Consider the following 27406-nt stretch of genomic DNA (forward strand, 5'->3'; position numbering starts at 1 on the left):
CTAGTATAATGATCTTTTCAGGTCAAATAACAGCAGATTCCCGCTGTGCAACAGCAAGACAGTATACCAGCTATATCTAATACATGGAATTGTATGAGGGTTAAATCAGCGTGTAAATGTATCTGAAGATTCAAAATTAAGACTTCAGTGTTTTCCTAACACATTATTGCCTGAAAAGTGGAACTAATGAGGTGTACTTTTTTATGGATTTATGTTGCATCTCCTACACCTTCCTATTGGAATAAGCCAGCCTGTCCTCTGGCATTTCACTCCGCAATGCCTCCAGCCTCTTGCCTCCCCCCAAGAACAAACAGTATCTCTTATTATCTGGGGGTTACCACAGCATGTGTTGGCATCTTTCCCCCAACCATCCCTTGGCTTTTTTGATTTGGCAGCTAAAGACAGCAGTGCTTTCACCTGGGAATGTCAGAGAAATGTGCAAATCAGTTGAATGGCTTGCTGTTGTCAAGCACAAAGACCTGCTGAATACTCCCTTCTTCCTCAATGGGAGCATTAATGAGGATTCCTTCTCCTACTTAGGTGCTAATGCTTGCAAAACAGGTAAGGACACAGTATCTCCAAGACATCTGTATAACCTGCGACAAATGTGTCAGCAGATTGGAAACTGGGTCAGACAAATAATAAGATTGTGTAAGTAGTTTCCCTCGGGAACCAGACTAAGAGGTGTGATAGGATCTCCACTGACCAGAAGTCAGGAGGATCTTGTTTATATATTTCATCTAAAGTACAGCATCACCCAGTGCTTCCCAAATTACAGGAAGTGTGTGCAGCACCTGTTCAGACTACCTGTGTTAGCTCAAAACAAGCTAGACCAGCTTCTAGGAGCAGAACAGGAAACGTGCACCAGAGCTAGTAAATTCTGCATCTCAGTAGATGAATTAGCCCAGCTAGACCGAATCCTGGACTGGAGATTACTCAGATAGCATTAATCTCCACTTCTAGACACTTCAATTGCTCAGAAATGAATGTCGAAAGTGAAACATCGCAGCTATGGAATCTGTACAAGGAAAGGGAGCTGAGAGGCACATGTGACATCAAACATAGCTACCCCCAGAATTGTCTGATACCATTTAACTGCCTGGGGAACTGGGCAAGCCACATTCAACATCTGATACATAATATATTTCCTTTCTGTTTTTCTAGGAAAATAAAGTTTTGACTGCATACATAATCTATAACAATACTTTATTACAAGGCATGCTGAACTGGACTGACTTCATCTACAGTAATGGGATAACTGTTTTCAAGTAGGGCCATTAACCCAGTAATCAACTTTCCAATAACCAGCTGCAGAAATGGCAAACATCTTTAAAATTAAGTATGCTGATGAATGAATCGAGAGTGCTGAGGCGTAGAGATAATGTGCTGTTGAAACACATGTGCTCCACCTCTGCATATGCCTTTAGATTTCCCTGCTACACTTGGAAGTCTCAGTTCTTAGTCAATAATGCCTGAGGGTGCACAACATTTGGAAGTGTGTTTGTGGTAGGATCAGGCCTGGGTGTAAGACAGACAGCAGGGAGGAAGGAATACAAAATAGTGGGAGGTTGGCAGGAACACAGGCTAAACCAGAAAGAGAAGCTGAACATGTGTGTCCAGTGGAGCTTGATGACATTCAGAATGGGACTGGGAACTAGCATGAAAGGCTTGGACTGACAGATCCATGGTTAGTTTACAAGTGCTTTTTGGCATCAGAAAATGCCAACTTGCAAAACCAGTATTTTTTTTAAGTAATATATTGATTTTCATGGAAATATAATTAGGCAGGTTAAGGTACTTCCATGAGAAAAATCTCTTCGGAATGAGAATGGAGCAGAAATGTGAATGTTACTTTATTCACTCCCAAAGAAAGAAAACTACCCAGATCTATGTGAGCACCTTACCAAAACACAGCAGAATATCTGTCTATTCTCTACACAGATACTTCCCTTTGTTTAAAAAGCCAAAAGTCCCTTGGCCTAAGAGAGACAGAGTGATGGAACACCCTGGTGACTAAGTCTCACCTCTGAAGTATAGGACTCCAAGCGAGCTCTTTTAACTCACTTCAGAGCCCAAATTTGAGTCTGACAAAAATAATGTTGAAAACATTATGTCAAATGTCTGCTCCAAATCCCATAAAGCATTACTTGGATATGGCCCAAGTAAATACCCCAGCCACTGATTGTTGGTTATTCTGGGATGTCTCATTCTTTCTATTCAAGTTTTGTTTTTTAGATCATTCTGTGACAAATCTAAAACAAACGCCAAAACCTCTAATTTTTTTTATAGATGAGATTTATTTTTTTTCTGTTTCTGGACAACTCATTCTCAGTGCACAACTCTTAATTCTTCAGTTCATTTCTTCTAACTTAATCCAAGCTGATGGCCTTCAGGGGAGTGGAGACTTTCAGTTCTTACATAGTGAAAATTTATTTGATTTGTGCATTCTGTATTGTCCTATGTCACAGATGTTTAAAGTGTGACATAAAGTGTGCTTCACAAGCATTTGGGGCCCATAAGCTGCTTCAACAAGGATTCAAGAAGATAAATAAGAAATTGCTTTGATATGACATAAAGAATTGTCTGCTGCCAATGTCTGTGAATCAGAAAATTTTCAAGATGTCTGCTTTATACCAATATACCTGTGTCCTACTGTTGTTAGTATAGGTTGAAAGCTTGCAGTACACTTTTATTTGCACTGGGATAAATAACTACTAACATTAGTAAAACCTAAGAGGATCACAAGATTGGTTGAGAGACAGGAAGAAGAACAGCTTGGTTTAGGAGATTCATGTTTAACCAGATTCATCACTTCAGAAAGAGAGCAATTTTACATCAAAGTTAATATAAAGTTTATGTTACTTTTTCCTCTTCTTTATAGTAATGGAATCATATGAAAACCAGGAAAAAATTATCCTCTTTGACACTGTTTTTCTTCATGGTTAACAGTTATCACATCTCTAATAAGACCTATGAGCATGAGAGTTTCTAGTCAAAACATTAAATAAAATCTGGTTTATACAGCATTAAACACAGAAATCCATTTGCTTGTTTATCCTGTCAGATTAATTCGCATAAAAGCCTGTAGATAGATTCAGAAAAGAAAGTGGTTCTCCTACTTATCCACCTGGACTTCTCAGTCTCTGAGGCAGCAAATTTTAGTCCGATACAGTGAGTTGGGTTTGTTGGGGTTTTTTCCCCTGCCAGAAATTTTTAGTAAAAACAATCCTCAAAGGTGTATTTTTGAGGAAAGCTGTGACAAAATTAATACCGCACCTTCCTGCTACCACATTATACACTTACCATATTTAATCCTGAAAACTGGAGCTACAGCACTCTGTGCAACGCTTCCATGCATACAAATCAGAAAAATAAAATCACATCAGTGGAGAACATTGGCATGTGCTTATGGACCTCGATTACACTGCCATGAAAAGGCATTTGCAGGAAAGCCCAGGACAAGTCTCAGCTGCTCCTTGAAACTGTCCTTTAACAGAAGCATTTTCTCCATCCCTAGCACAACACCACAGCTTGCAGCAAAGAGACTAATTCAGCTCTGCATTTTATTAGTTCCCTTGAAGTCCAAACTGCTCTTCCATACATACCAAATATAGTAAACAGTAAATGCTCAGCTTTTTTGTTCTTGCCTCAAGGCTTAGAAACAACTTGCAAACCCTCTCAATTCATTTTAAGTCCCAATTCCTTCCATTAGACTTGCTAACAGTACCTTCTACAAAGATTCTTTTGTTTCTACTGGAAGTCTCTTAAAGATTTGACATTTCTCTTTCTCTCAGTATCCTGTCACAGGGTACTAGACCCTCATCCTGCACCTACCCAAATCCTTCCTTTTTCCAAGACACACTGATACCTTCCACAAGGGCAGGGTGCAGACACTATCTGTAATCAAGAAACAAAAGCCCAAAGCTGTGAGCTGCTGAGCACTTCCCAGAAATGGCCAAGTGCCCTCAGACCCCCATTGCATCTTGGAGATGTGAAGGTGTTTTGAATCTTGTGGCCATTACTTTTCTCCATACTTTTTTCCTTTACTCAGAATATTTGGCTCCTGTCTTGATGGATGTTCTCTCTTCTCCTTCTGTGATCTCTTCTATCTTCTTTCAAATGGAACAGTAATCCATGGTTTAAGTCAGAAATACCTCTAGTAAGTCAGATGCTAGGGCACAAGCTGCAGCTTCTTTCAGAAGAAATTAGCATTTCTACTTGCAAAGTCAGTGTAATTGCCAAATCATCGCAGTTATGGACTTCTGATGCTCGATGTATCATCACTTCCCTGTTACATACAATGAAGATGCTCTGGAAATAAGTTTTTGTTAAAGTGGAAGGTCTGTTGTGCTATTCTTCTGATGTACTGAGGACACAGAAATGGGGACAGAAATAATGAGGAAGTGATTCATAATCTCCATAGCTCTTAACTGCATGAAGACACACTGTCTGTGCTACATGTATCTGTGCTGAGTGTCCTACATCTGGAAGAAAAAGAGTTTGGTCCTTAGGGGTTTTAGCTCATCACTGTATCTCCAATTTCTCTAGAAACTAAACAACTGAAACCTTTCCCTTGCTTGTGACAAACACACGTGTCCTGGTTTCATGACAACACATTATTAATAAAGATGATTTTAACCCCCAAAACAAATGTGAGGACCTTGCTATAATGTAAAAACCTGAACTTCTTTGGACTTTACATTTTTATTTTTATATGAGCTTAACAGATAACAACTGATCTCCTCAAACAAATTTAAGCTTTTATATGGGACTCATAAGAGTCTATTTTATAGCCCCTTGGTTTAAGTAAACAAACAAACAAACTGCTTCCTTCTGCTGTTTTCCCGGCAATCCAAATATTTAGAACGCTTTATAGGATGTTAATTGTGGAAATTCATGCTTTTAAATTATTCTTTTTGGGTGCCTTGAACAACAAAAACAGATTCGCTCTTGTGGTCAGACCACCAAAGCGGAGCAAAGTGCAGTAACTCTGAGAGTTTCTGCCCCATGTTCTGCTCTGCTTGTCCTTTTGAAAGGGGTCTCAATGAAGAGCCTTGTTGAGACCTCCACTGGTGCCACTGTTTATAGAGGGGGTCATTAGGAACAGTTTAGTCAGAACAAAAGGGGTTTTGTTTCTATTGTCCCACTTGCAGTTTGACAATGCCTTAACTGAAAAATTATCTTAATAGTCTAACAGTATATATTTGCCTATGGTGCTCAGACAACTGCAGAAAAGGCTTTGGATGAATGCTGAAAAGATGCACTTTACAAAGCAAACTCAGTGCAAGCTCAGCATTATTTAGGAAGCAAAAGATTTCCAACTGAAAACTTAGAAGTCCCAGTCTCAGAAAGATAAACTCTGACAGGGTTGCACTTACAACTAAAGGATCCTCCACTACAAGAGCAGCAGGAATACTAACCACTCCATATGCTATCATGTGAGAGGGCCAGGTTAGACTCCTGGCTGGTATAAATAAGCATATCTCCATCTACTCATATGGTGCTATGCCAATTTACACCAGCAGAGGAAATAGTCCTTTCATATTATTTTAAAATCCTCCAGCATAAAAATCCTCCAGCATAAACCTCTGATTAAGGATTTTCTGCTGCAAAAGCTCTAGGAGATTGCTTGTAATGTGGCAAACCTCCTCTCTCGGGCAGACCAGGAGCTGGGATGTTCCTCAAACCATGGAGAACCGAGGCCAAACCATGCTACTCTGCACAGCTTGGGAAGGGATTTTTGTGGCTGGGGCTTTAGAGAATCAAATGAGTCTCCAGCTTCCATCTTATTTCAGACTGATTCAGAAACACGGCTATAAATCAGTGCAGATATACAGAAAGTTATTTGAGAGGCAGAACCAGAGACCAAGAATGCACATTGTATCTCTGCAGCCCCACACAGCTCGACACTGGCAGCTCAGAACTTCCAATTTGGGTGGCTCTATTATGTATTCAAAATAAACTCTGTTAAAAGAATTGTTCCTATGGAAATGAAATATAAATAAAAAGTAGAAGCTTGAGACCATATTAACATAATGTTGGACCATATTCTGCTTCCTGCTTATTTAAATGCACAAGATAAGCCTCAAAAGCAGAGAAACTGTGGGGTGCAGCTGTCGTATATAATCCTGCTTCCAACAGACCTGTAAAACTCTGTCTCCAATGATCTCTTTGCTCCAGCAACACAAGTTTTATGATTCAGGGGCATGGTACATATGGTTTAGCATACACACCCCAATTTTCCATGCAACCTCCCCTGTTAGGATTACTAATACTTGTGGCATGAGTAGTTTGTACAGCAGCTGTGCAAGGGTTATGCAAGCATTTATGTACACATTGGAATAAAGGCTCAAAAATAATGGTTCTTTTGAGGTATTACTCTGCACCTGCCTGGAGAGAAAAAGTATAGCCATCCAAATTTGTCCCATTGCATTTTATAGGTCAGAATCAGTTATTGTTGTTCCCTTTGAAAATAATAAAATAGGTTTCATATGCTTTTTGTACATGGCTGAATGTAAAAATACCAAACATCTCTACCTTTAGTGAATGCAAGCAGCAGAAAACTAAAAAATACTCTGCAATACATAAATATATGTTAATAAGAAGAATATCATATGTCTGATGATGGACTATAGAAGCAAGAATGATCATAAGAAAACTTTACAACTAAGCAGACTTTCAGAGGCACATTTCCAAGATGCTGCAGCACAACTTTGATCTGCTCTGAACAGTAACATGTAAGCGTGTTCTCAGTACAGTTTTTCCACAAATAGAAGACTAAGATTTCAGATATTCAGATTACAATAGTACCAATGAAATAAATGCCTGGGTTCATGCCACAAGCTTCAACCAAATCAAGTTGTGCACAGAATAATTTAATAGCACAAAATTAAATTCAGTTTTGTTTGGGCTGCTTTGGCAATGTATGGACCTAAAATTGGTCCCATATTAAACAATATTCATGTGCATGTATCTGTGCTAATGAAATATATTACTTACATAAAGGCATTATTAAAGTATAGCAGAGTATGCACACATACACATGCTCCTACAAATACACAATTACATACAAACACACATGTATAAGATATAACACAGGTCTGTATTCAAGCTGCATATAGATTTGTAATTAATATAATACTACAAATGCTTCAATGATATGAACTCACTTCTAATGTTCTCTGGAGTAAATAGTAATAAAAGAATCCCCATGGAGATCCAGTTTTATAAAGTGTTGCTGCCCATGGCAGGGGATTGGAACTGGACGATCTTTAAGGTCCCTTCCAAACAAAACCGTTCCAAGGTTCTATGAAAGTGAAGTCCTTTGAAGTGCTGAGCAGTGAAGGACTGAACTTTGTTCACCTTACTCAGCTGACGGACATTAGATTAACACGGCAGTCCCGTCTCACAAACCCAAAGATCATTTTCTATTTCAGTTGTCATAAGCATCTCCAGATGCTTTCACACCACAAACTACAGGTTTCATTTCTGACTCTCCTCTGACCAGTAGCAACGACAATCAATACTCAATTTTTATAACATAATCAGTATAGTCCAAACTAGCAGAGTTCAATCCAGATCTGTTCAAGTTCCTGGATTAGAACTAATGGCTTACTCATAATGCGATTACTTTCACGTTCATGAATACGTTCTCAGTAATAATACTGAGGAGATGAATAGAAACTTTTGATAAAAAAGATCCAATAGAGCACTGTTAAACATGTCAGCTAATTACATAGTTTTATACAAATAATAATGCTATTATTTCTGTTATATAAGGGCTTTGCATGCACAGGGCCCAGAGGATCAGTTCAAAATTCCCCAAACACATTCTATTTGAGTGGGAATATTTGGAAGAAGAAAAAAGTTTGCCATAATTTAGGACTCGCACTTTGTTCAAGACAAATGAGAGAAGATGCAAAACAGAATGGAAAAGAAACATGGTTAAAGTTAAAAAGAAGACATCAAAGTAGGAAGGTGAGGAGCTTGAAACTGACTCAGCAGAAAAGAGGAAAAAATGCTTTGTGTCTGATTTTCAAGAAGTCATGAAAGGAGCTTGTGAGCAGAACCCACACTTTCTAGTGTCCATCTGACAAAACTGAATGCAAATTACCAAATTCTGCCACTGGCATGTGCTTACTATGGGTCCATGATGATGACAGAAGCACATCCAAATTCATCAAGCACAAACCTGCTTATTTTTGCCCATTTCATGTTTTCGAATCACTCTTTATTTCCTAAATACATGCTTCCAACTACACTGACTTCCACACAAACAAACACAATGGCAGGAATTGGAACAAAAATCAGATAAAAGCATACACACAAAACTCAGAGATCAAAAACTTGACTCAGTTGGTAATGTGGCTTGCACAGAACCTCAGAAACACTGGGAGTTTGTTTTTATATAAGTTATCTGAAGCAGCAAGTGCCAACAAACAGGGATTACTTCATCACGAGCATTTAGTTTTCCTTTGCAAGAAGGAGAGGACAGGCAAGAGAGGCAGAGACAAGTAAGAGGAAAAACTGGTTTCTTAATTGATCCAGGAAGGAGAAGGAAAAAGACAATGACATGAAGGTGCCAATATTTCAGCAACCTGAGTGGAACTGATCCTACAGGAAGCAAGACAGGGTTTATGCAGCAGGCAAGAAAGGGAAAGACATTGTCCATGAGAAAGGCAGCCCAGTTTGTACCTTTTCTGTTTGAAAAGTAACTGAAACTGAAACCCAGAGGACTGAACCACTGCACTTTTAGCTGCATCATCCTTTACTGTGCACAGCAGAATAAAGGCTGCTCTTTGTTGTGTCCCAAACCAAGCTGGAGTCAAGAGCCGAACACCTCACATTCAAAAAACCACATTCTTTTAACAGCTTCCCTACCTCATCACACACTCATTAAGCATTTTTCTTGGGCTGTTTACACACAAGCGGTACCCCATTGCAAACTATCATATACTTATTTAATACTGTACCTGGTGGAATGTGATCAGAAAAAGCTGCTATAAAAGAATAAACTCTTGCAACTATTCCTATGAAAGCACAGGATACAGTTGCAGCATTGCTCCCTCTTTAAAAAAACATATCCTGTTATAAATAAGGATGTATCTAAACTTGGATGTACCCAACCCCAGACCATTTAAACAGACAAACCAAGAAGGAAACACATTCAAACATCTCTTTTTCAAGAAATCTGTCAAGTCAAGAGGCTTTAAGGTTTTCCTCTGGTGCTTCTCCAACAACACATAAAATCACAGAATCAGGTACAGCTTCAACACCAGTTACCAAAGGTGTTAACAAGTCAAGATCCACATCTCCCAAACTATCTTTTCCTTCTCTCACAGACTTTTGTCATTCCAAAGCAGGACACTGACTGAAATTCGGTCAGTTTTCAAATGTGAGCTACAAGCAATTCAAGTGTAGGTAATTCAGGCTGCAGACACCCACTCTTGAGTCCACTCCTCCTTATACGTTTTTAATCTCATTGTCCATGCACTGCTGCTGCTTGAGGAAGGTCCAACACGCAAAACTGGAAAAAAACAAACTGCCTACGAGGAGCAAAGAACAAAGTGAAATCACCTTATCTGCCATTGACAGGGAGAGCAGAGGGATACTGAATCATCTGCCTGCCCTTGCACCACCAGTTCAAGCCGACCCAAGGCAACCCAGCCCAGACACCCTCTCCTTGCCCCCAGCTGCACATTCCTGTGGCCTCCCTAGTTCCAGCGCAGTGTGTCAGTCAGAATGAGGAGCTGACCCAGCAGTAAATTAATTCAGCAAAACCGAATTCATAAATGGTTAAAAACAGAGATTACTTCTAAAACCAGAATCAGGTTCCTGACCTGTGTGTGGCTGCAAGTGTTAGCACCGGCCTTGGGGAGGGGTGAGGCTGAACAGCTGAAGGTCCAGGCTAGGGTGGGATGAGAGGAAAACATCTCTCTCAGGAGGAGCCTGGCTTTAGATCAGTTTAAATTGATCTAGAAACCACACCTTTGGCAGGAGAGAAATTTAGGGAAATACTTGCCGGGTAAGAGCAAGTTAATGCTGCTCCTCAGGAAGCACAAAAGGTGCTGGAGTTTGATCTTAACTGGGCATCCACAGTGCAACTGCTCAGGTCCTGGTATTTTCCTTGGTGGGGAGCAATGGGAAGGCAACTACAGGGCTGGCATCTGAGCACCCCCCTTAGCACCAGTGAGTTTAGCAAGTACTCTCATGTTACCCAAGGTGGATGTGGTTTCACAACCTCTCCCCCCTCCCCCCCCCCCCCCCCCCCCCACTCTCACCAAGCTTCAGACATTGCTAATCATGTGTTAGGACTGAGCTAGGAGTTTAATGCTGGTTCTACCACTATTTCAATAGCTCTGTGAGTCATTTTGATGTCATGCCTCAGTTTCCCTGTTATTAAGAGGTGCACATGCGTGCATGCAAACACAGTAAAGCACTCAGTTTGTTTCCCATGCAGCTTTCCTGACTAGTTACCTCCTGTTCACACTAGGATTTTAACCAAAAAGAGCTAAAAGAAGTGCTGAATATCAGTTTCCAGAACAGATGCAGGATCTGGTGTTGACCAGTATTGGATATTGCTGGTTTGAGAACATCAGATGAACATCTACCAAAACACCAATGCTGGTCTCCTTTATCCCCTGCCGCTCTTCTTCTTCTTTTGCCTAAGGAACGAATCTTAATGCCAGCATAAACTTAGTGTAAGTATATGTATAGTTTCTGAAATTACCTCAGGCTGAATTCAGTGACCCAGATAAACGCTTCCATCCTGCATTCCCCTTGCTTTCCAAGTAAGATTTGGGAAGCAGTAGTCTACATCTGTTATCTGAGGTTATTACTGTTATTTACTGTTGCAGTAGACATGTACTTGGACTAATCAGGACTGGGGCTCCATTACTGTGCATGTTACACTCATTGAGTTAAGTCACTGCCTTAAGAAGTTGACAGTATTCCACAAAGGTGTGTATCAGACAGCAGGAGGAAGGTGGGAGGCAAGAGAGCAGGACAACGTGATGGCATCAACCAGCTGTGTGCACAGGCTGATGGTTCCAATCCAAGTAAAAGTTGCTGCTTTTATAACTCTTCTATAGTAATTCCCCCCAGCATTTCTAGTGCATTCACTCTCTTTGCTGCCAGCTGGAAAAAGTGACCCGGGGCTCTGCGCACACGGACATACGTGCCTACGTGCGTGCATGTATCATCATCACCGCCTAAATAATTCAGTGCTGCTGGTTTTGTCCTGGGCAGTCTCTCCTCATCTGTACTTACTCAAAAAATAAGGTGGAAGTGGAGGAAAGCAGCCTGCCTGCGCTCTCCTGCTCGTGCAGACTAAGGGCAGACTCGCATCCCGCCACTCTCTGGGAATTTGGGCCCCTTCCTTATACATAAACCACCCTCCCTCCTGGGGTGTCTTCTCCTTAATTACGTTCGCGTTAATTTAAGCACTTGGGACCGGCTCAGCCTCTCCCCCAAGCCTGAGCAGCCTCCACAAACATCCTGCAAAGCAACCTGATCAGATGTTCCTCCTCTAGGCAGTTACACGGATTTTCTCTCCCAAGCGGTTTGGAGCGGGCGAGCGAGAGCGCTTGGGTTTTCCAGCCTGCTCCTCCCACCAGAGACAACCTCCCGCTGCCTCTCCGCCGAGCAGCACTGCTCACACGGCTCCGCCGCGGCGTGCGGGACGCGGGCACAGCGCACCGCTCCCGCTGCCGCCGCCCCCGGGGGAAGCGCCTCGGGCCGCCGCCGCCGCCGCTCCGTCCATGGGCCGGGGCCGTTAGGCAGCCCCCGCCGCCGGGCCATGCGCAGGCTGCGCCGCCTCCGCGGGGGCTGCCGGCCGCCGCAGTGAGCGCGGGGCCGCGCCGTCCGTCCGCGCCCGCTCCGCGCATGCTGGTGGGGCGCGTCCCGCGGCGGGGCAGCCCCGCGCCCCCCGCGCCGCCCCTCCGCAGCCGCCGCCGAGCCGCGATGCCGGCGGCGGGGCGCGGGCAGCCCGCCTCCTGGCTGCTGGTGCTGGGCGCCGCCGCGCCCGCCCTCTGGCTGCGCTGCGTCCTCGCCGACTTCACGGTGGACAACGAGGTGCACTCCAGCTTCATCCACCGGCGGCTGCGCGGCCCCGAGCGCCGCGAGATGCAGCGGGAGATCCTCTCCATCCTCGGCCTGCCGCACCGCCCGCGGCCCCACCTCCACGGCAAGCACAACTCGGCCCCCATGTTCATGCTGGACCTTTACAATGCCATGTCCGTGGAGGAGGGGGCTGCGGGGGCCGCCGCTGAGGAGGGCGAGGGCTTCTCTTACCCCTACAAGCCCATCTTCAGCACCCAGGGGCCGCCCCTGGCCAGCCTGCAGGACAGCAACTTCCTCACTGAGGCTGACATGGTCATGAGCTTCGTCAACTTGGGTGAGTGCCTGCCCGCTGGACACGGGGTGACGGGTGGGGAACCATGCCATGGGAGGCTGGAGCAGGGCCCTGGCCACCAAGGGAAGGGCAGGGGCTGGTGGCCCTGGCTGGGAGCTCTTGCCGCATTGGGTTGGACGGGTGGCAGCCCACTTGGGCAAGGCAGGGCAGGTAGCGGCCCTTGGAGGTGGTAAACGGCACCAGCGTGAAGAGGGCTTCGACTCCCCATCACAGCATTTGGACAGCCACAAGCTCTCCATCCCACACACCAACACACTTAAGTTTGTTGTCTTCTCTCTTTGAGAGTTTCTTGCTCCACCTGAGAAGTTGGATTTGCAGGTAGGAGTTGAGCAGATCTATCCTGCATCCTGCACAGGCAGGGAGGACATGAAACCCAGGCAGGACCATGGGTCTCGGCATGGCACCCGTCTGGGATACACTGGGCTGCCTGGATGGATAGTTCCCTGCAGCATCTCAGCACCATGTTCCTTCGGCCGAAGGGGCTGAGCTGCTTGCACATGTTTTTGTAATTGCTTGAGAGAGGTTCCACGGTAAATCCTTATTTACTCCTGCAGCTTTTTCTGTTGACCCCAGTTTATGCAGCTAACTCGCCTCTTTTCACAAGCACATGTGGATGGGTTTATGCAAATGATACCAAAGTTGGCATGCTTTGTATGCAGCTCGCTAGGCCTTTCTAATTGGATGCCACGGCCCAATCTGATTTCCATTTCCTTGCTGTAGATTGCACACCCGTGTGGACTGACTTGGCTGGATTTGAGTAAAACATTGTCAGGATGAGCATTCTATTTTAAATACATAATTATAGACCTGGTTCACTCTAGCCATTTTTAGATCTCCTCATGTGCAGCTCTGAAGCCACCACACGTACAGATTGGGTGCCTGCAAGTTCAAGAGAGAATCTGAATAGCATTTCCAAAACAAGATCAACTCAATCTTTGTTCCAAACAAAGAGGCATGCAAAGAGCAAGAGGAGCTCATCTCTGGCGTACAACCCACTAGGGATCATCCCCATTGCCAATAAATCCATTGACGCCTTTATGGATGTCCCTGTTCTGGACACTTCCACTCTCCGGAACTACAGAGGCAACAAAGATTAAATCACCACCTAAATCACCACCTCTCTAATCCCAGCACTTTAACTAACTTGAAAAGACCAGTAGCTGTAAAGGCTCTGTGACACACGTTAATAATTGTTAGACACGGTAGCCATCCCGGCACAATTCCTGCATGATAGGGAGACACGGGACGCTGTGGGAGATCTCTAGTTTGCATGAGCTGCACCTCCTTATTAACGACCGTCAGCTTCACTGTGGGAAGCTCTGAATTGCATCTGGCCTGGGGGCTGCTGAGCTCCTTGAGAGCGCTGGTGCTTTCCATTTGGAATTACAATGTTTGTCTAATCGCTGCTAGATACTTAAGCTGATCAGCAATGATACATTTAAAATCAAATATTTGAGCAGCCAAAAGCACCAATGGAAGTCAAATATTTGACTTTAGAGATAAGAGTGATCTTGCTAACATTGTTCTCTGTGGTTCTTGGGTCCTATACCGTGTACAGCCAGAGCGCAGGGGGAGTCCCGAACAGAAGACAAAGGCTCTTGAAGTAAAGATAGCGAAATTCACACTTCTCTTTCTGTTTCGATATAGAGGAGAGAACCTTTAGGAAACATGTATCTAGCTGAAGGGAGTTTAGCCCTTGGGAGGAAGCTCTGCTCCAAAGATGTAGTTATTTGCTGCACAACTTGTGTGAGTGAAACGGCAGCACTCCTGTCCCATGCTTCCTCTGTAAGGAAAAGTCACCTTTGCCGCCCATGGAGGTTTTATAGGAAAGGAGCTCAGGTCCCTGATTATTTTGTATATAAAGGAATGGAAGCGATCCATGAACTGTAAAATAAAAATTACATTTTGGATGTGTCTGTTTCTATGTGAGAACTTTTTACAGAGCAGGTTTTACCTGTCTAAGCTTTATATAATCAATAATCGACATCCCAATATGATGTGATGACTGTAATGGATATATTTGTTCATTTCAACCTGCTGGGTTTTGTAGTCAGCTTAGAAATTCAGAAGTGTTCTTTATGTAAAATATCATGTTATTGAATCGCTGTCAGCATGATCAATGAGTAGTAAGAGCACAGGCAAAATCCAGCAGTTTTAAGGAAGACAGGTGGAATTATTACCAGGAAGGCACATTTTGGAGGTTTATCTGTACTTTTTGTTCCCTTGTCAGCTGTGCATGCCAGGACGAGTTTAAAAAGGACACAGATCTGTAATAGCTTTCTTCATCACTATGCACACCTTTCATCCCATTATAGTCATCGGTCTTTCATCTTTATAGGACAAAGACAGGCTTGTTTATGTATGTTCTAATGAATTGGACCAGCCACTCACTCCTGCCTATAATCAAATACAACACCTGCTTTGATATGTACAGTTTTCTATGACATTCAGGGAAAATTAGAAGATCTGTTGTAGAACTGATTTTTTTTGGAGACTTTCTACAATGATCCCTTTTAAAGCAGAGCTGAATTCCAAAATGTAAACTGTACTAAACTGTGTCCTACTTTTGTAAGAGATACTCTGCGAGCATTGCGTTTCACAGGTAGGCTTTTATTACTATACTAGAACCGTCACAATGAGGAAGTGTCGCAGCATAATAAAGCTTCATCTTAGAATGGAGGAAGTAAAAGTGGGTAAAGAAATGATACCTTTAAATTTCCATAAACAAAATATGTTAATTTCAGGCTTCCAAATGCTAATCTACAAGCCTGCTTCTTTTTTTTTTTTTACTTTATTCATATTCTTTGTCTACTGATTGTACTACTGTATAGGAGAATATGAATAATAATGTTTACACTGCAAGATTTAGTGGGTTATATAGTAAAAAATCCCCAACAACATCCCCCCCCTCCCAGTGATTCCAGAGAATTTATACTGGGTATTGGTGGGGAGGAACCAGAATACAGGTGCTCCATTTCAGGGCTGTGTTGCATGGAGCTTCGTACTAAGCATGTAATGTTACTGTAAAATCTTGACAATTAATTAGATTTAGATTTATAAGCAGTTAATTTGCAGGCTGCATTTTGTCTTAGCTTACACCTGTGCTACGATGGTTGGGGAATGGATTTGTGTCAAGAATGAAGTTACATGTAAATTAAAAGAGAATTTAGCCACAGTTGTCCAAGTTAGTCAGTTAATTACTGGCTAATTTGATAAAATTTATTGCTATAATTTCAGTATTTGGAATTTCCTTCCAGATCTGCTCCAAAGCACAGTTTACAAATGAATCCATTTTAGGAACTGAAAAAACCCAATGCATTTTTTGCACAAGTTGAAATTCAAGTTTATAAACAGCAACTAAGGAGTAAACATCCTCTAGATTACTTAGAGGCTCTCTTCTAAAAATAATTGAGTTGCTCTTACGCGGGTAATCTTGCCTTGGTAAACAGACTTGCTGAGGATGTTTGTTAGGAGAGTCGGCACAAGTGATATGCAATTTGTTAATTCGTCTCGTGGTTGATTATAAAATGAACAACACTGTTTAATCCTGGCAAAAAATAAGGGGGGGAATTAGTCATTCTTGGAGCACATGAAAGTGGCTTTTGTTAATGTAAATCAAGAAACTGAAGAGCCCCCAAGTTTCCTTTTATTTCATACCATCTGGCTATCCTTTTTGTTGACAAGTGTTTGGCATAGAGAACCATCTCTTTGCCCTTTAATAACAGGCTTTAACACTGTAGGGTATTAGAAAAAGATTCTATAACAGTTAAAAAATTTCCTTCGGGGAATACTTTATAAAGTGAGCACGGGCTGCAGGCATTTGCAGCTGTAACCTGGCTTGTGTTAAAATTTGGAAGGGGCTGCCTCGCATTCCAGCTCACTACAGGCCTTCATTGGTGTACAGCCAAAGGTTAATATAGATGTCACACAGTTTTTCTTTGGAGAGCCTCAGATATAAGAGTATGCGTACAGCTGTGTTTTTAGTAACCCTTTCATAATCACTTCTTTTAAACCTCATTTTCCTGCTTATATAAATCAAAGATTTTCAAGGATATTTGACCTGGATTTGAACTTATTTGATCTTCACATATTTCCCACTTGAAACAAAGCAGATTAAATGTTAGCCCTGGATGCCTGGTCACGATCACATGGTTTGTCTATACATTAGGCCAAACCCTCAGCTTTTTTTACCTCTCTCCTCCACCTCGTGCTATTATAAGCTCTCAAGCCTGAACAGGTACATCCTGTAATTGTTCTGGATATGCCTGGATGTATGCAACACTTAGTGGTATAAGATCAGCTAAGGTAGAAAGTTTGAAGCAAACGAAAGGTATGCAGTGCAATGACCATGCAGCAAGTAACCAGCAGCTATTCCTTGAAAGTACAGAGCTAATCTAGAGAGAAATTGATTCATTTCCTAATTTTCAGATGCAGCATGACAGAACGGAACTATTTATCTCTGCCACACAGGTCTGGTGAGAGCAGAGAATGGAGCATCCCAGATGTCCTCATGCAACGACAAAGGACATGGGAATGCTCCCATCCACTTCTGTGTGGTGGATTTATCCCAGAGCAGGGTCTTTCCTCTGTTCCCACACAGCCTGTCCTGGGGAGGTGAAGCCCCCTCCGGGAATTGTAGTTTAAAAGCCAAAACACAACAGCTTGTAAAGTGCTTTGAAGGAGACAAGCCTTGATGGCCAGATCTTGTGATGCTTGTAAGGGGAGTTAGGCACAAGTGAAGCGTACAGGACCTGCTCCCACCCGGGTGCTGCTTGCGGTGGTTTTACTTGAGACTGAGTGTGTGTGTGTGCATCCCCCCCGGCACTCTTGCTGCAAAGGAGGTTTAATGGCCTTAGGGCAGGCAGCATGAAACCAGGAGTTAGATTTTCATCTGTAAATAAGCTTGAAACACGTTTTTGGGTAAGGGGGGAGAGATGTGTGAGAGGAGGTTACGCAAGTGGTTGGAAACATTAATTAAAATACAGATTATAACTATTAAAGCCTAGTCAGAGCTGTTGACAGGCTCCTTTTAAATAGGACACTGCAATGTTTTAGTTTAATACATTCTGGCAGTGTCACCGGGGTTAAGGCTAATACTGGGATGTGTGGATCCTGTCATGTTATTGTCAGGAGGAATGCAGGGATTAGGTTTAAAAGTGGCGGTGGGTGAGTGGTGCAGCTGTGTACACTTATTATAAAAGATTTAAGTCCCACTGGTAAAATCAATATATTAAATTGCAAAAGCCTCTGTTTTTAATTAGTTTAAATCAAATATAGTGTTAGTGCAGTTATGGCTTCTATCCTTGAATCAAGTGAGGAAATGCTAATATTTATATGGAGACTGTTAATTTCTTGTTAAAATGATAACACATTTAGTTTTATGCCTCTAAATTGTTCTAACTGGATGAATACCAGTGAGAAGTTGCAATGATTGATGAAGTCATCTGAGCAAGAACACAAGTAAGCAAATTTTGATAGCATGCCAGGTAAAGAGACTACCTGTTGATAAACAGCATTAAGAGACCGTGATATTTTAAGCCCTCTTTCAGTGGTACAGTCCTCCTCTCTGGGGCATTCATCAAAATACTTAGGTGAATTAACTCCATATATTATAGATACAAAAATATATGCTATTATATGCATATATTTCTTCTCTAAAGGGAAGGAACTTGAAATGAGTGAGCCTTTTAAATTAGTAGCAGGATGAAGATTTTCATTCTACAACTATTTGAAGTAAATGGGACTACTCAAGAGGACTAACCACATGGATAAAGTTCCACGCACGGATGTGTTTGGAAAATGGAAACCCAAGAGAAAGTTCTTGGCTTGGTCTTCATTGGTGTTAATTGTCAAATTTCTACTGAAGCTGGCCCTATGGTCTCATTTATACAACCGTACATCCAAAGTAATTCCCATAAACTCCCTCTTGATTTACAATAGTACAATTGAGAACAGAGTTGGGCCAAAGAAATGCCCGTGTTGAAATTATGAGCATTCAGTAGTAGAATTGCTAGAACTTCACACAGTTTTCTCCCCTAACCTTTAAATTGTTTTTGAGGGAGGCTTCCTTTGCTGCAAATAATCAAAATATGAACTAGATCCTATTAGTCACTCCTTATCTTTATTAGCCCAATTTGTGTTGAAGTACAGCTGAATTCCCATCTTTGCCACAAACAGAATTTAACAAATAATGTTTGACAAAAATGTGAATCTGATATTTCTTAATATAAGACATATTTCATATGGAGAAACTTCAGTGGTGAAAGATTCCTGGTATCAAAATATCTGAATCACAGTACAAATAAACAGCGTGTTGTAAAGACTGCGGGGCCAAATTCCATGCTGGAGTGATTCCACTGTAGTCAGTGGAGTTGTGCCAACAGATAAACTGCCATCTAGATTTTTTTGTTGTACATGTGAAAACCAGAAGTGTTTAAGGTTTTGTCAGTAAACATCTTTGCTATGAAAAAGATCACAGGTAGCAAAGTTTAAACTGACTGTAATTCAGATATCTCTTGGAAATCCTTATTTTGTTGATGAAAACTACAGTTTGCTGAGGCCCTTTTTATTTGAGCGTATGTTCTACAATTCCATTATTTCTACCTCAATTTACCTGATTTATAGCAGGTAACATGAGAGCCATTCTTGGGTGCCCACAGTGCTGTGCCTTGCACGTTCTTTTACACATTTATGTTATCTACATCTTGAAGTCAGTGAAAATCCTTTAGTGATCCGGATTGAGTGGATTGAATTAATGGCAACTCTGAGACTACAAGGTTTAGTGTAATGGCTTTATTGTTTCGGAACCAAGATGCTTACAATCCAGTTCCTGTGCAAACATGTTTAACGTGTGTTAATGTGTTTCTAAACCAGACCCTCTCCGCAAAATTCTGCTTTTCATTAATTGACATCAGTAGCATGGTACAGTATTTCAAAGCACTGGCCAAATATAAACTGTGTTTCTAATTTCCTTACTTTCCTGTGTTTGGAATGCCGATGTTAATTTGTTCCCATGGAAGAGTGAGAGCTGCCAACCACAGTTTTATATAAATGGCTTTACAGTGCAGGGCTGCCAACATTAAATGATACTTAGGAATTTTCATGACATTTTGTATTTAATGCTTGTGTGTGTACGCGTGAGAGAAATAGAGATATATGGGATGCTGAACAGCACAAGCATTAATGATCAAGGCAAACGTCTGAAAATATTTATTCTTTGAGCATCTGTTACTTCATGTTTCTTCTCATTTAAGGTTTTTAGATTGTCTATCAGATATTACATAGTATATTCGTTGTGCTCAGGAAAAAAAACTATTTTGCAGTGAATTTTGTTGCTAACTGTCCAAACAGTTCTCCCCACCTAATAATTCTAGTTATTTATTAATGGAAGAGCAGAAGGGCTTTTGTTTATGTTGTTATTCTGACCATTATGGACTAGATAGTAAGAATGTGTATTACTCAGCATGATAAAACGTGAAAGTAAGAAAAAGCAGCCACAACTAAAGAATAAGGGAATGAAGCAATTTTGATTAAACTGCCAACAGATACTTTTTTCTTTAAAAGAAGTAGCTAGATAAAATTGTTTGCTTTCTTTAAGTCAAGCATAATCATAGTTTCTTTAGTAGAGTATATTGTCTTTGTATATGAAACAAATGTTCCCTTTAAACAAATGTGTTTGATGATGGTGAAAACAAGGTCTGTTTATGGATCTCTCCTTTTATTCCTAGAGGATATTCAAAACACAAACTGTTCACATTTTGGTAGATTCCTCCTAATGAGTGTTATGGTTTATCTCTCTATTTTCCCGTTTTATTGGAACAGGTGCCGTGTCTGCCATCTGTGCCAGCCCTGTGCTATACCAACAAACAAAGTGCTGTTTTGGTTCACTGGGTTTAGAAGTCTCCTGAGAGTAAAGAAATGAAAGAGAAAGAATTTAGAAAGTGCCTAGTGAAGGAAAGGCACTTCACGTAATGTGCTTTGTCACTCAAGTCTTCCCGTAAATTACCTTAAACTATTTCTAAACCGCTTAAAAATTTTTCTCCGTAGAGTATTAAGTTTCCGTTGCATCTCGGAGGTCCTACGCTATTCTTTATCATCTTTATCCCTCTGCGGTAGCTTCCACGTTGGACTCTTTTGTTGTCACTTTGAATTAAATTCTACAAGAGCAAAAATTCTCTTTTTTTTTTTCCTTGCCTGAAAATAGAATTGTAAATTTTCAGTCTCGCACTGTTTCTGATTCCGCCTCATTTAAAAGATCCTGCAAATACTGCAAACAGCCATCCGAGTTTAAACAAGATTATGTTGTAATTAGACAGACAAACTCATAATTATTTAAGGGCTAAACCACCACTACCAACCCTTTCAGGTTCATTTTGACAGTGTTTATCCAGTGTATCTGGAAAGGCTTACAATTAAAGTGCCTGAAGGGTGGGGATGAGATTTTTCAGCATGCAGTCAGTGCTATTGGGTCCACCTGGCCTGGGAAACTATGCAGGCTTTGTAGTAGAGCAAATCCTTTAACTTAGATCTTCATGGCAAGCTCTTAAAAGCTACTTTCCTTTTGAAAAAGAAAAGGGGAGGAGGAGAGGGAAGGCACCACTTCCCCTTAAATAATAATTAAAACAAGCAAGTGCCTTCTTAGGCTCTTTACGACAAGGAAACACTATTGCAGTGATGAGGCTGATGATCCTATAGTGCATCACAGAATCATAGAATAATAGTTAGGGTTGGAAAGGACCTCAAGATCATCTGGTCATTTTATAAAGTTGTGCCTATTGTGCACAACTGCTTTTCAAATGAGCAGAAAGCTTCCTCTCATCAGGCTGCAGCTCCCAGTGCTCAGTTCCACCTCGGCACAAACCCACTGGTGTCACCATGCCATATGCTCACCTGGAGCAGCCTGGCACCAGGCCATCCAGCAGTGAAGTCACCCGCTGAGGGGCTGGCACAGCATCTGCACCAGGTCTGGGGAGGCTGTAAATTAGATTGAGCTTTGACTCTGTTACTACAACCACTGGGTCAAATCCTGTCTTCAGGCACCTCGTTTCGCTGGCACCGGTGGGGCTGCCTCCGTTCTCCGATCTTACCAATTGTTCTTTGCACAGCACAGGGGCAGTAAAACTTTTTAAAAGAGACCAGAAGAACCCTGGGAGAACTACTAAAAAATGCTCATAAAATAATACAGCATCAGTAGTGGGGAGTTATAATTCCAATGGAGAGACAAGTTTCTTACCGAGTAAGGATTAGGAACAGGGCTGGTAGTATTTCACTGCTTGTGTATCTGAAACACCCACTGACTTTAATGAGCCCTTCAGCACCCCAAGGGAATGTAAATGCAGCTTTATCATTTAAATGAAAGATTAAAAATTACTGTAATTTAGAAATTCGAATTCTGGTGCTTACAACTTAGTAGGGTTTAAAAACTATCATTTTTTAACAGCTTATTTATATCGGCCAAGTATTTATAATGCCATAATGCTAATCATTGACCACTAACAGGAATCAACTCCTAATCGTATGTCTCTTCTACCCACATAACCAATGCTAGCAAGCTGCTCCTTCCCTGATTCTAAAGGTTAAAACTCACGGCTTCTATTGCTAAAAATATTCTGAACATTTTAATCTTGGTACTTTCATTTGTTTATTACTGTGCAGTCATTATAATCCCACAGGGACTTTTCAGATGTTAATAAAGAGTACTGCACATCACTTTTCCTGAAGCTTGTGTGGCACTATAAACATCATGCTGAGTTTAAGTTCCCCTTTCTGACCATATCCTTAAAAAATCCAGCATTTGTTAAGAGAAAGGAGGGGATATTTTTTTCCCTTCTTTTTAGCAAAAAGAAAAGGAAATAAAAATGAAGTAACTTTAGCCTCACAGTCTGCTGGCTACATAAAGCAGTTGAGGCAGGGAAAAACCAGAACTGCTAGAGATTGGTTGTTTCCTTTTGGAGGAAACAATAAATGTGCCCGCTTGTATTTTAACAACATTACTACTGGGCCCCCTCATTACACAAATATACTCGTAATAAACTGCAGAAGAGCTGAGAAAGAATCATTCTGCACAGATCTTTCTCTTCAGCTCAAAAAGAAGCTTGTGAGTAACCACTCTCCTAAATCTTGGCCCAAATCTGAAGATGAAGATATTTCAGCACTATGTGATGAATCATTTGTCTCCTGAGGCAGGTGAAAAGAAGAAGCGAATCAGACATGTGGTGTAAAACTTCTGCCATTGGCGTGAACGCAACTTTGACCTCTGAATACAATACTTCCTGCAACTTGGTGGCATGCATTATAATCAAATTACAAGAATACTAGACTCCACATCAATAGGCATCTCTAAGTGTTACACTACATTATGTTACCTGACACAGGGAATACAGAAATACCTGGAAGAATCCAGAATGATGCAGAAAAATGTTCAAGCAAACCATAAATCCTGTTTCAGAAAACAGTACCTGTTGTTTTGCTCATTAGTCCACAACTGTGAGATGAGAGCTTTCACTGAAAATATCACAGAGTAGGGGGAGAATCTAAGTCAGCCTGTCTATAACACGCTGAAAGCCTTTCCTCCCCATGTTAGCAGTTGTAGTCCAATAAGAGAGTAATGACTGCTAGACAGTACAGATTGAGATGGAGAGGAACCATGTGTATTCCTGCTCTTGAGAGGCACTGTCCTCAACTCCATACTCTCATTTCTGGGCTATTTTTAACAGTTGCACGCAACAGGACGTGCACTGTGTTCCCTCCATTCATACCAAACCGATGTGAGGACACAAGGGTGTATTACAACAGCTCATCTTTTACCCCAGAACTGCAATTGCAAAATTGTGTTTGAAGACACAAAACCCAAAACAAAACAGAAAATGCTGTTGTTAGGGGCTGACTCAGGAGGCCTGGGTGGCCCAGCCCAAGTGAGAGGCTCAGTGTCAGGAATCCAGCCCTGCAATCCACAATGTGGTATGCAGGGTAGGTGCAGCTGATGTCATTGATGGGCTTATCTCATACCAAGAGAAAAATTCCTCTTGTATAATAGGGATCGTGGGTGGGAATTACACTGAAAAGAAAGCAGCTCCTCACCTTCAGGTGCTGTTATGCCTGGGTGTTGGCCACCAACATCTGAAGTGCAGACGGGACACTCACACTCTATACATGCATATATATAAATATATAAGTATATAAATATTCTTCCCTGTGAGGGTGCTGAGGCCCTGGCACAGGGTGTGCAGAGAAGCTGTGGCTGCCCCATCCCTGGCAGTGTTCAAGGCCAGGTTGAATGGGTCTTGGAGAAGCCTGCTCTAGTGGAAGATGCCCCTGCCTGGGGCAGGTGGTTGGTACTGGATGAGCTTTAAGGTCCCTTCCAACCCAAACCAGCTGTGATTCTTCTTGATGACATTTCTGAAATAACAGTTTAAACCTGCCATCGCTCTTAAGACACTGGCATTTTATGTCTACCTCAGGTATATGTGTGGATATCATCAACTTAGAGATCTTAACTATTCATAGTTAAGCCCATATATAGCCCATATACCCAGTTATTACAGGAATAAACAGTCCCCTACCTGTTTCTCAATAAAAATAAAAGTGTTGCATAGCAAACATTCCTAGAAAGCAAAAAGATCTTATGCATAAGCTATGAGTCCTATCACAGGCAAAGGACAGAGAGAGGATGTGTGGTGGTTGGCAGCGATGGTCATTTCTGGACAATGACTTCCTCTCTGACTCCTGGGTCTAAGACCCAGGAGGCTGTGATCAGTGCCCCACCTGACCCCAGCTATTTGGGCAGCACAGAGGAAACATGATAATCTCAAGGGCAAATGAGAAACAGATCACAAAGTCACACTTGCACAAGGAAGGGCACTCTGGAGTATCTTTTTAAGCAGAAATTGAGGTCTGTAATCACTATTGTCCAAAATGTTTCCTCCCATTCCTTCAAACACTCTATTTCTATGTAAAAAGCCTGGCCTAGAAACTGTGTTAATATCACTGGACCTCCCACATACAGACCACCTGAAACACACGTGATAGACAGCCTGGACGCAAAAGGAGCTCTGCTCTTGAAGGGATTTTCCCTCCAGGGCAGACGGACCTTTCCCCTGAATAGTTTGTTGCCCTCTGATCTCCCTGCACTTGAATGACCAAGAAAGGTGCAGATGCTATTGCACAGACAAGCTCAAAGGTCCAGCCGATCATGGCCTTATGGTGCAGCTTGGAGTATATACATTCCAAGCTGAAATTCTGCTGATTCCAATCAAAGGCTGAGATTCTTATCTGATGGTCACTTGTATGATATCGACCAGTTATTTTGTAATATCCCACAAGTTACTTTCTCAACCAGACAATAATCTGGGATTTCAGCTGGGAAATCCAGCGAGTCATACCTGGATCCAGCATTCAAACATGGAAAACTGGTTCTTGAGTTATTTTCCTTTTATCACAGTAAACCACAGAAAAGCCTCAATTCCTTGTGCCTGCGACTCCTGCTGTGTTCCTCCCAGCCACCCAGTGCAGGTGTAGACCCACACTCTGGAATATTTGGGGGGATGCTGGAATTGTTGTAGCAATACAATATTAAAGGAGGATTAATTAGATTTATGGTATTTGTTTGGGCAGCCATTCAGTAGATGAAAGAAAGTCTCATGCAAATGAAATGAATAAGCCTTAAGAGGCGAATGTGCAGTCACTTCTCCACCTGTGTCCTTTAGCACGGCCGGTGCAGAAACGGACACATTCGTTTGACAAAAATGAGGCAATTGAAGATTCCATCAGCTGCACTTTCTCTTTCAAGTGTTGCCAGTAGATGCACAATATATACATGTGCTTTAAAAAGACTTTTATTTTGAACTCAAGATGTGAATCTATGGCATTAAGGAAAGCAGAACAATCCTTTATTTAGCTGCACCTGCACCTTAATGCCTAATGAGTTTAGTCTGATGGAATCCAGACCTCAGGAAGGATTATAAATTCTCATTTGATTTCATTTACTTCTAAAATACCTTAAACCAGCTGTACCAGTCCAGAATCCAGTCCTTCTTTCTGTATCAGTTTTACAAATGTTGTTGAATCTTTTGCTGTATTAAGTAACTTTATGCTATATAATAACACCACAGTAGTAATAAGGAACAGAAGGCAACTTGAAAAACTCATGTAGTGGAAGATAATTAGCAGCATATAAGCTTGAAAAGCATCAGTTTACAAGCACAACTTTCATAAAGTTCTTCATGCTATGATTCTATGATTCTATGCTCTAGAAGCAAGGTTAGGAAAAAATAGGAGCTAAATTGGTAGGCAATATCCAGTATCCTGTCAGTGTAAGGCAGGAGTCCGGCCTTGCCAGAGGGAATGAACACCCTCTCCAGGGCATTAGTGGTACACTTGGCCATTTCTGTCTCTTTTGTATAAACGCATCAGAGATGTTTGGGCAGAGACCTCCCCAAGATGACTGATGCAGGCTGTTTATTGTGAACAAATATCTTATTTATCAAATACATTTGAAGCCGCCTTAGTTTGCCCCCATTTAGTTACTGGAATGCAAGAGCATAATCTGATGCCATCACATCTCTGCATGATCAAACCATAGCATCAGAGAGTTACTGTATTAAGATATGTTTTTAATTTGCATGTCCTCTGCACATGCCTTCTTGCAGATCAAGCTGTCTGTGCACCCTTCCACACTACCAGTCGCTACTGGGCTGTCTTCCTTTACCTGTGGTTATGTTACCACTGGCTAAAATCACTTGAGGGAAATTTTCTTGCCTTCCTCCTGACCTGGAATCTGGTCCAAGCTGAAGAAGAACTGGTTCACACTTGGAAGCTTTCAAGAATGACCTGGATCCTCTTATTCCAAAACCTGCATTTCATCCCAAAGAGCCCATTTTAGGTTTCCTGTAGCAGTCTCTCACACCGCCCCTTATCTTCCCTGGCTGAATACACATTATTTCTGAGCATATCTGTTCAGCCACTTGTCTCCCCTTCCTTGGGCCTGGGGATGTGTTTCCATCTGCTCCGTGCTGTGTGTACAACCAGACAGGGCAGACTGCTGGTTTTTGCATCAGTGAGTTTTTGAGGGGCCTCCAGCAGGTTGCAGGAAACACCTTGGGCCCCATTTGTCTGCTGGTTGGACTGGGGGGATTATTTTTCTCCATGAACCATATTCTCACTAACTGTTTCCCCTGTTTGTGCTCTGCAGCCTCCTCCCCCTGGAGGTGCCCATCACCCTGCTTTCTCCTAGACTGGTACTGCCCTTCTCTGTGCTGTGCTGCCACCTTGGTCTCCTCATCCATTCATTCTGATCCCCATCTGTGATTCCTCCCCCTCCTCCCCAGGCTGCCACTATCTCCTTGACCCTTGGATGCCCTGGAAAAATGTGTTACTTGAAGTTCACACCTAACTCGGGCACAGCTTCCCTGTCAAGTTGGCCCCATCACCAGATACAACTCACTGATTTCAGAGCGCCAGGAAAGCAGCCTTCATGTCCCCTGAATTACAAAAAGAGAGAGCAGTGTAACATAGCAGTCATCTCTGCCCAAAGGGGGAAAGGAAAAATGTATTCCTGCATCTTCACGTACCTCCTACAGCTGCAGCCAGAGGATTTAGGGTTTAGGGGATGTGTTAGCAACATGCCTCTGCTCTTAGGCTGTGTTATTCCATGCTATCCATTACAGTACAGGGAAAAGAAAGCAGGAGTAATGATCAGCTTCTCCCTGTCATTTTGCTCACTCCTCAGTTTGACTACAGGGACATTCCTAGAGGAGGGTGTAGAGAAGAGCTGAGATTGCCTTTGGTGGGCAGGAAGCTTTGCAGCTATCTTAACCTGCTCTGTGCAGCCCATGGTGCCCTCAGGGAGCCATATGGGTTCCTGGCTTGGAGCTGCTGTCCAGGGGCACCCCCATCTTTCAGATACACAGGGACACACAATAGCCCCAATCTGTCGAGGGTAAATACCAGCCTCAGTTAACCCAGCTCTTGGTGAAAGCATGGGACATTTTGTGATGG

At 42.2% G+C, this 27406-nt stretch overlaps 1 protein-coding gene across 2 annotated transcripts in view; it reads left to right on the top strand.

Moving 5' to 3' along the window:
- The first annotated feature begins 11868 nt into the window (after positions 1–11868).
- The window catches only part of BMP7 (bone morphogenetic protein 7), a 46880-nt gene continuing 31342 nt past the window's right edge, over positions 11869–27406 (top strand). The window contains exon 1 of one of the 2 annotated variants that reach the window (XM_005147599.3): positions 11869–12394. In XM_005147599.3, coding sequence (XP_005147656.2) covers positions 11884–12394 — 511 coding nt within the window. In that variant the 5' untranslated portion in view covers positions 11869–11883. The remainder of the gene's footprint in view (positions 12395–27406) is intronic. The other variant, XM_034067044.1, reaches the window with a different exon arrangement.

Source organism: Melopsittacus undulatus, chromosome 10 (genome assembly GCF_012275295.1).
Source record: "Melopsittacus undulatus isolate bMelUnd1 chromosome 10, bMelUnd1.mat.Z, whole genome shotgun sequence".
Taxonomy (NCBI): Eukaryota; Metazoa; Chordata; class Aves; order Psittaciformes; family Psittaculidae; genus Melopsittacus; species Melopsittacus undulatus.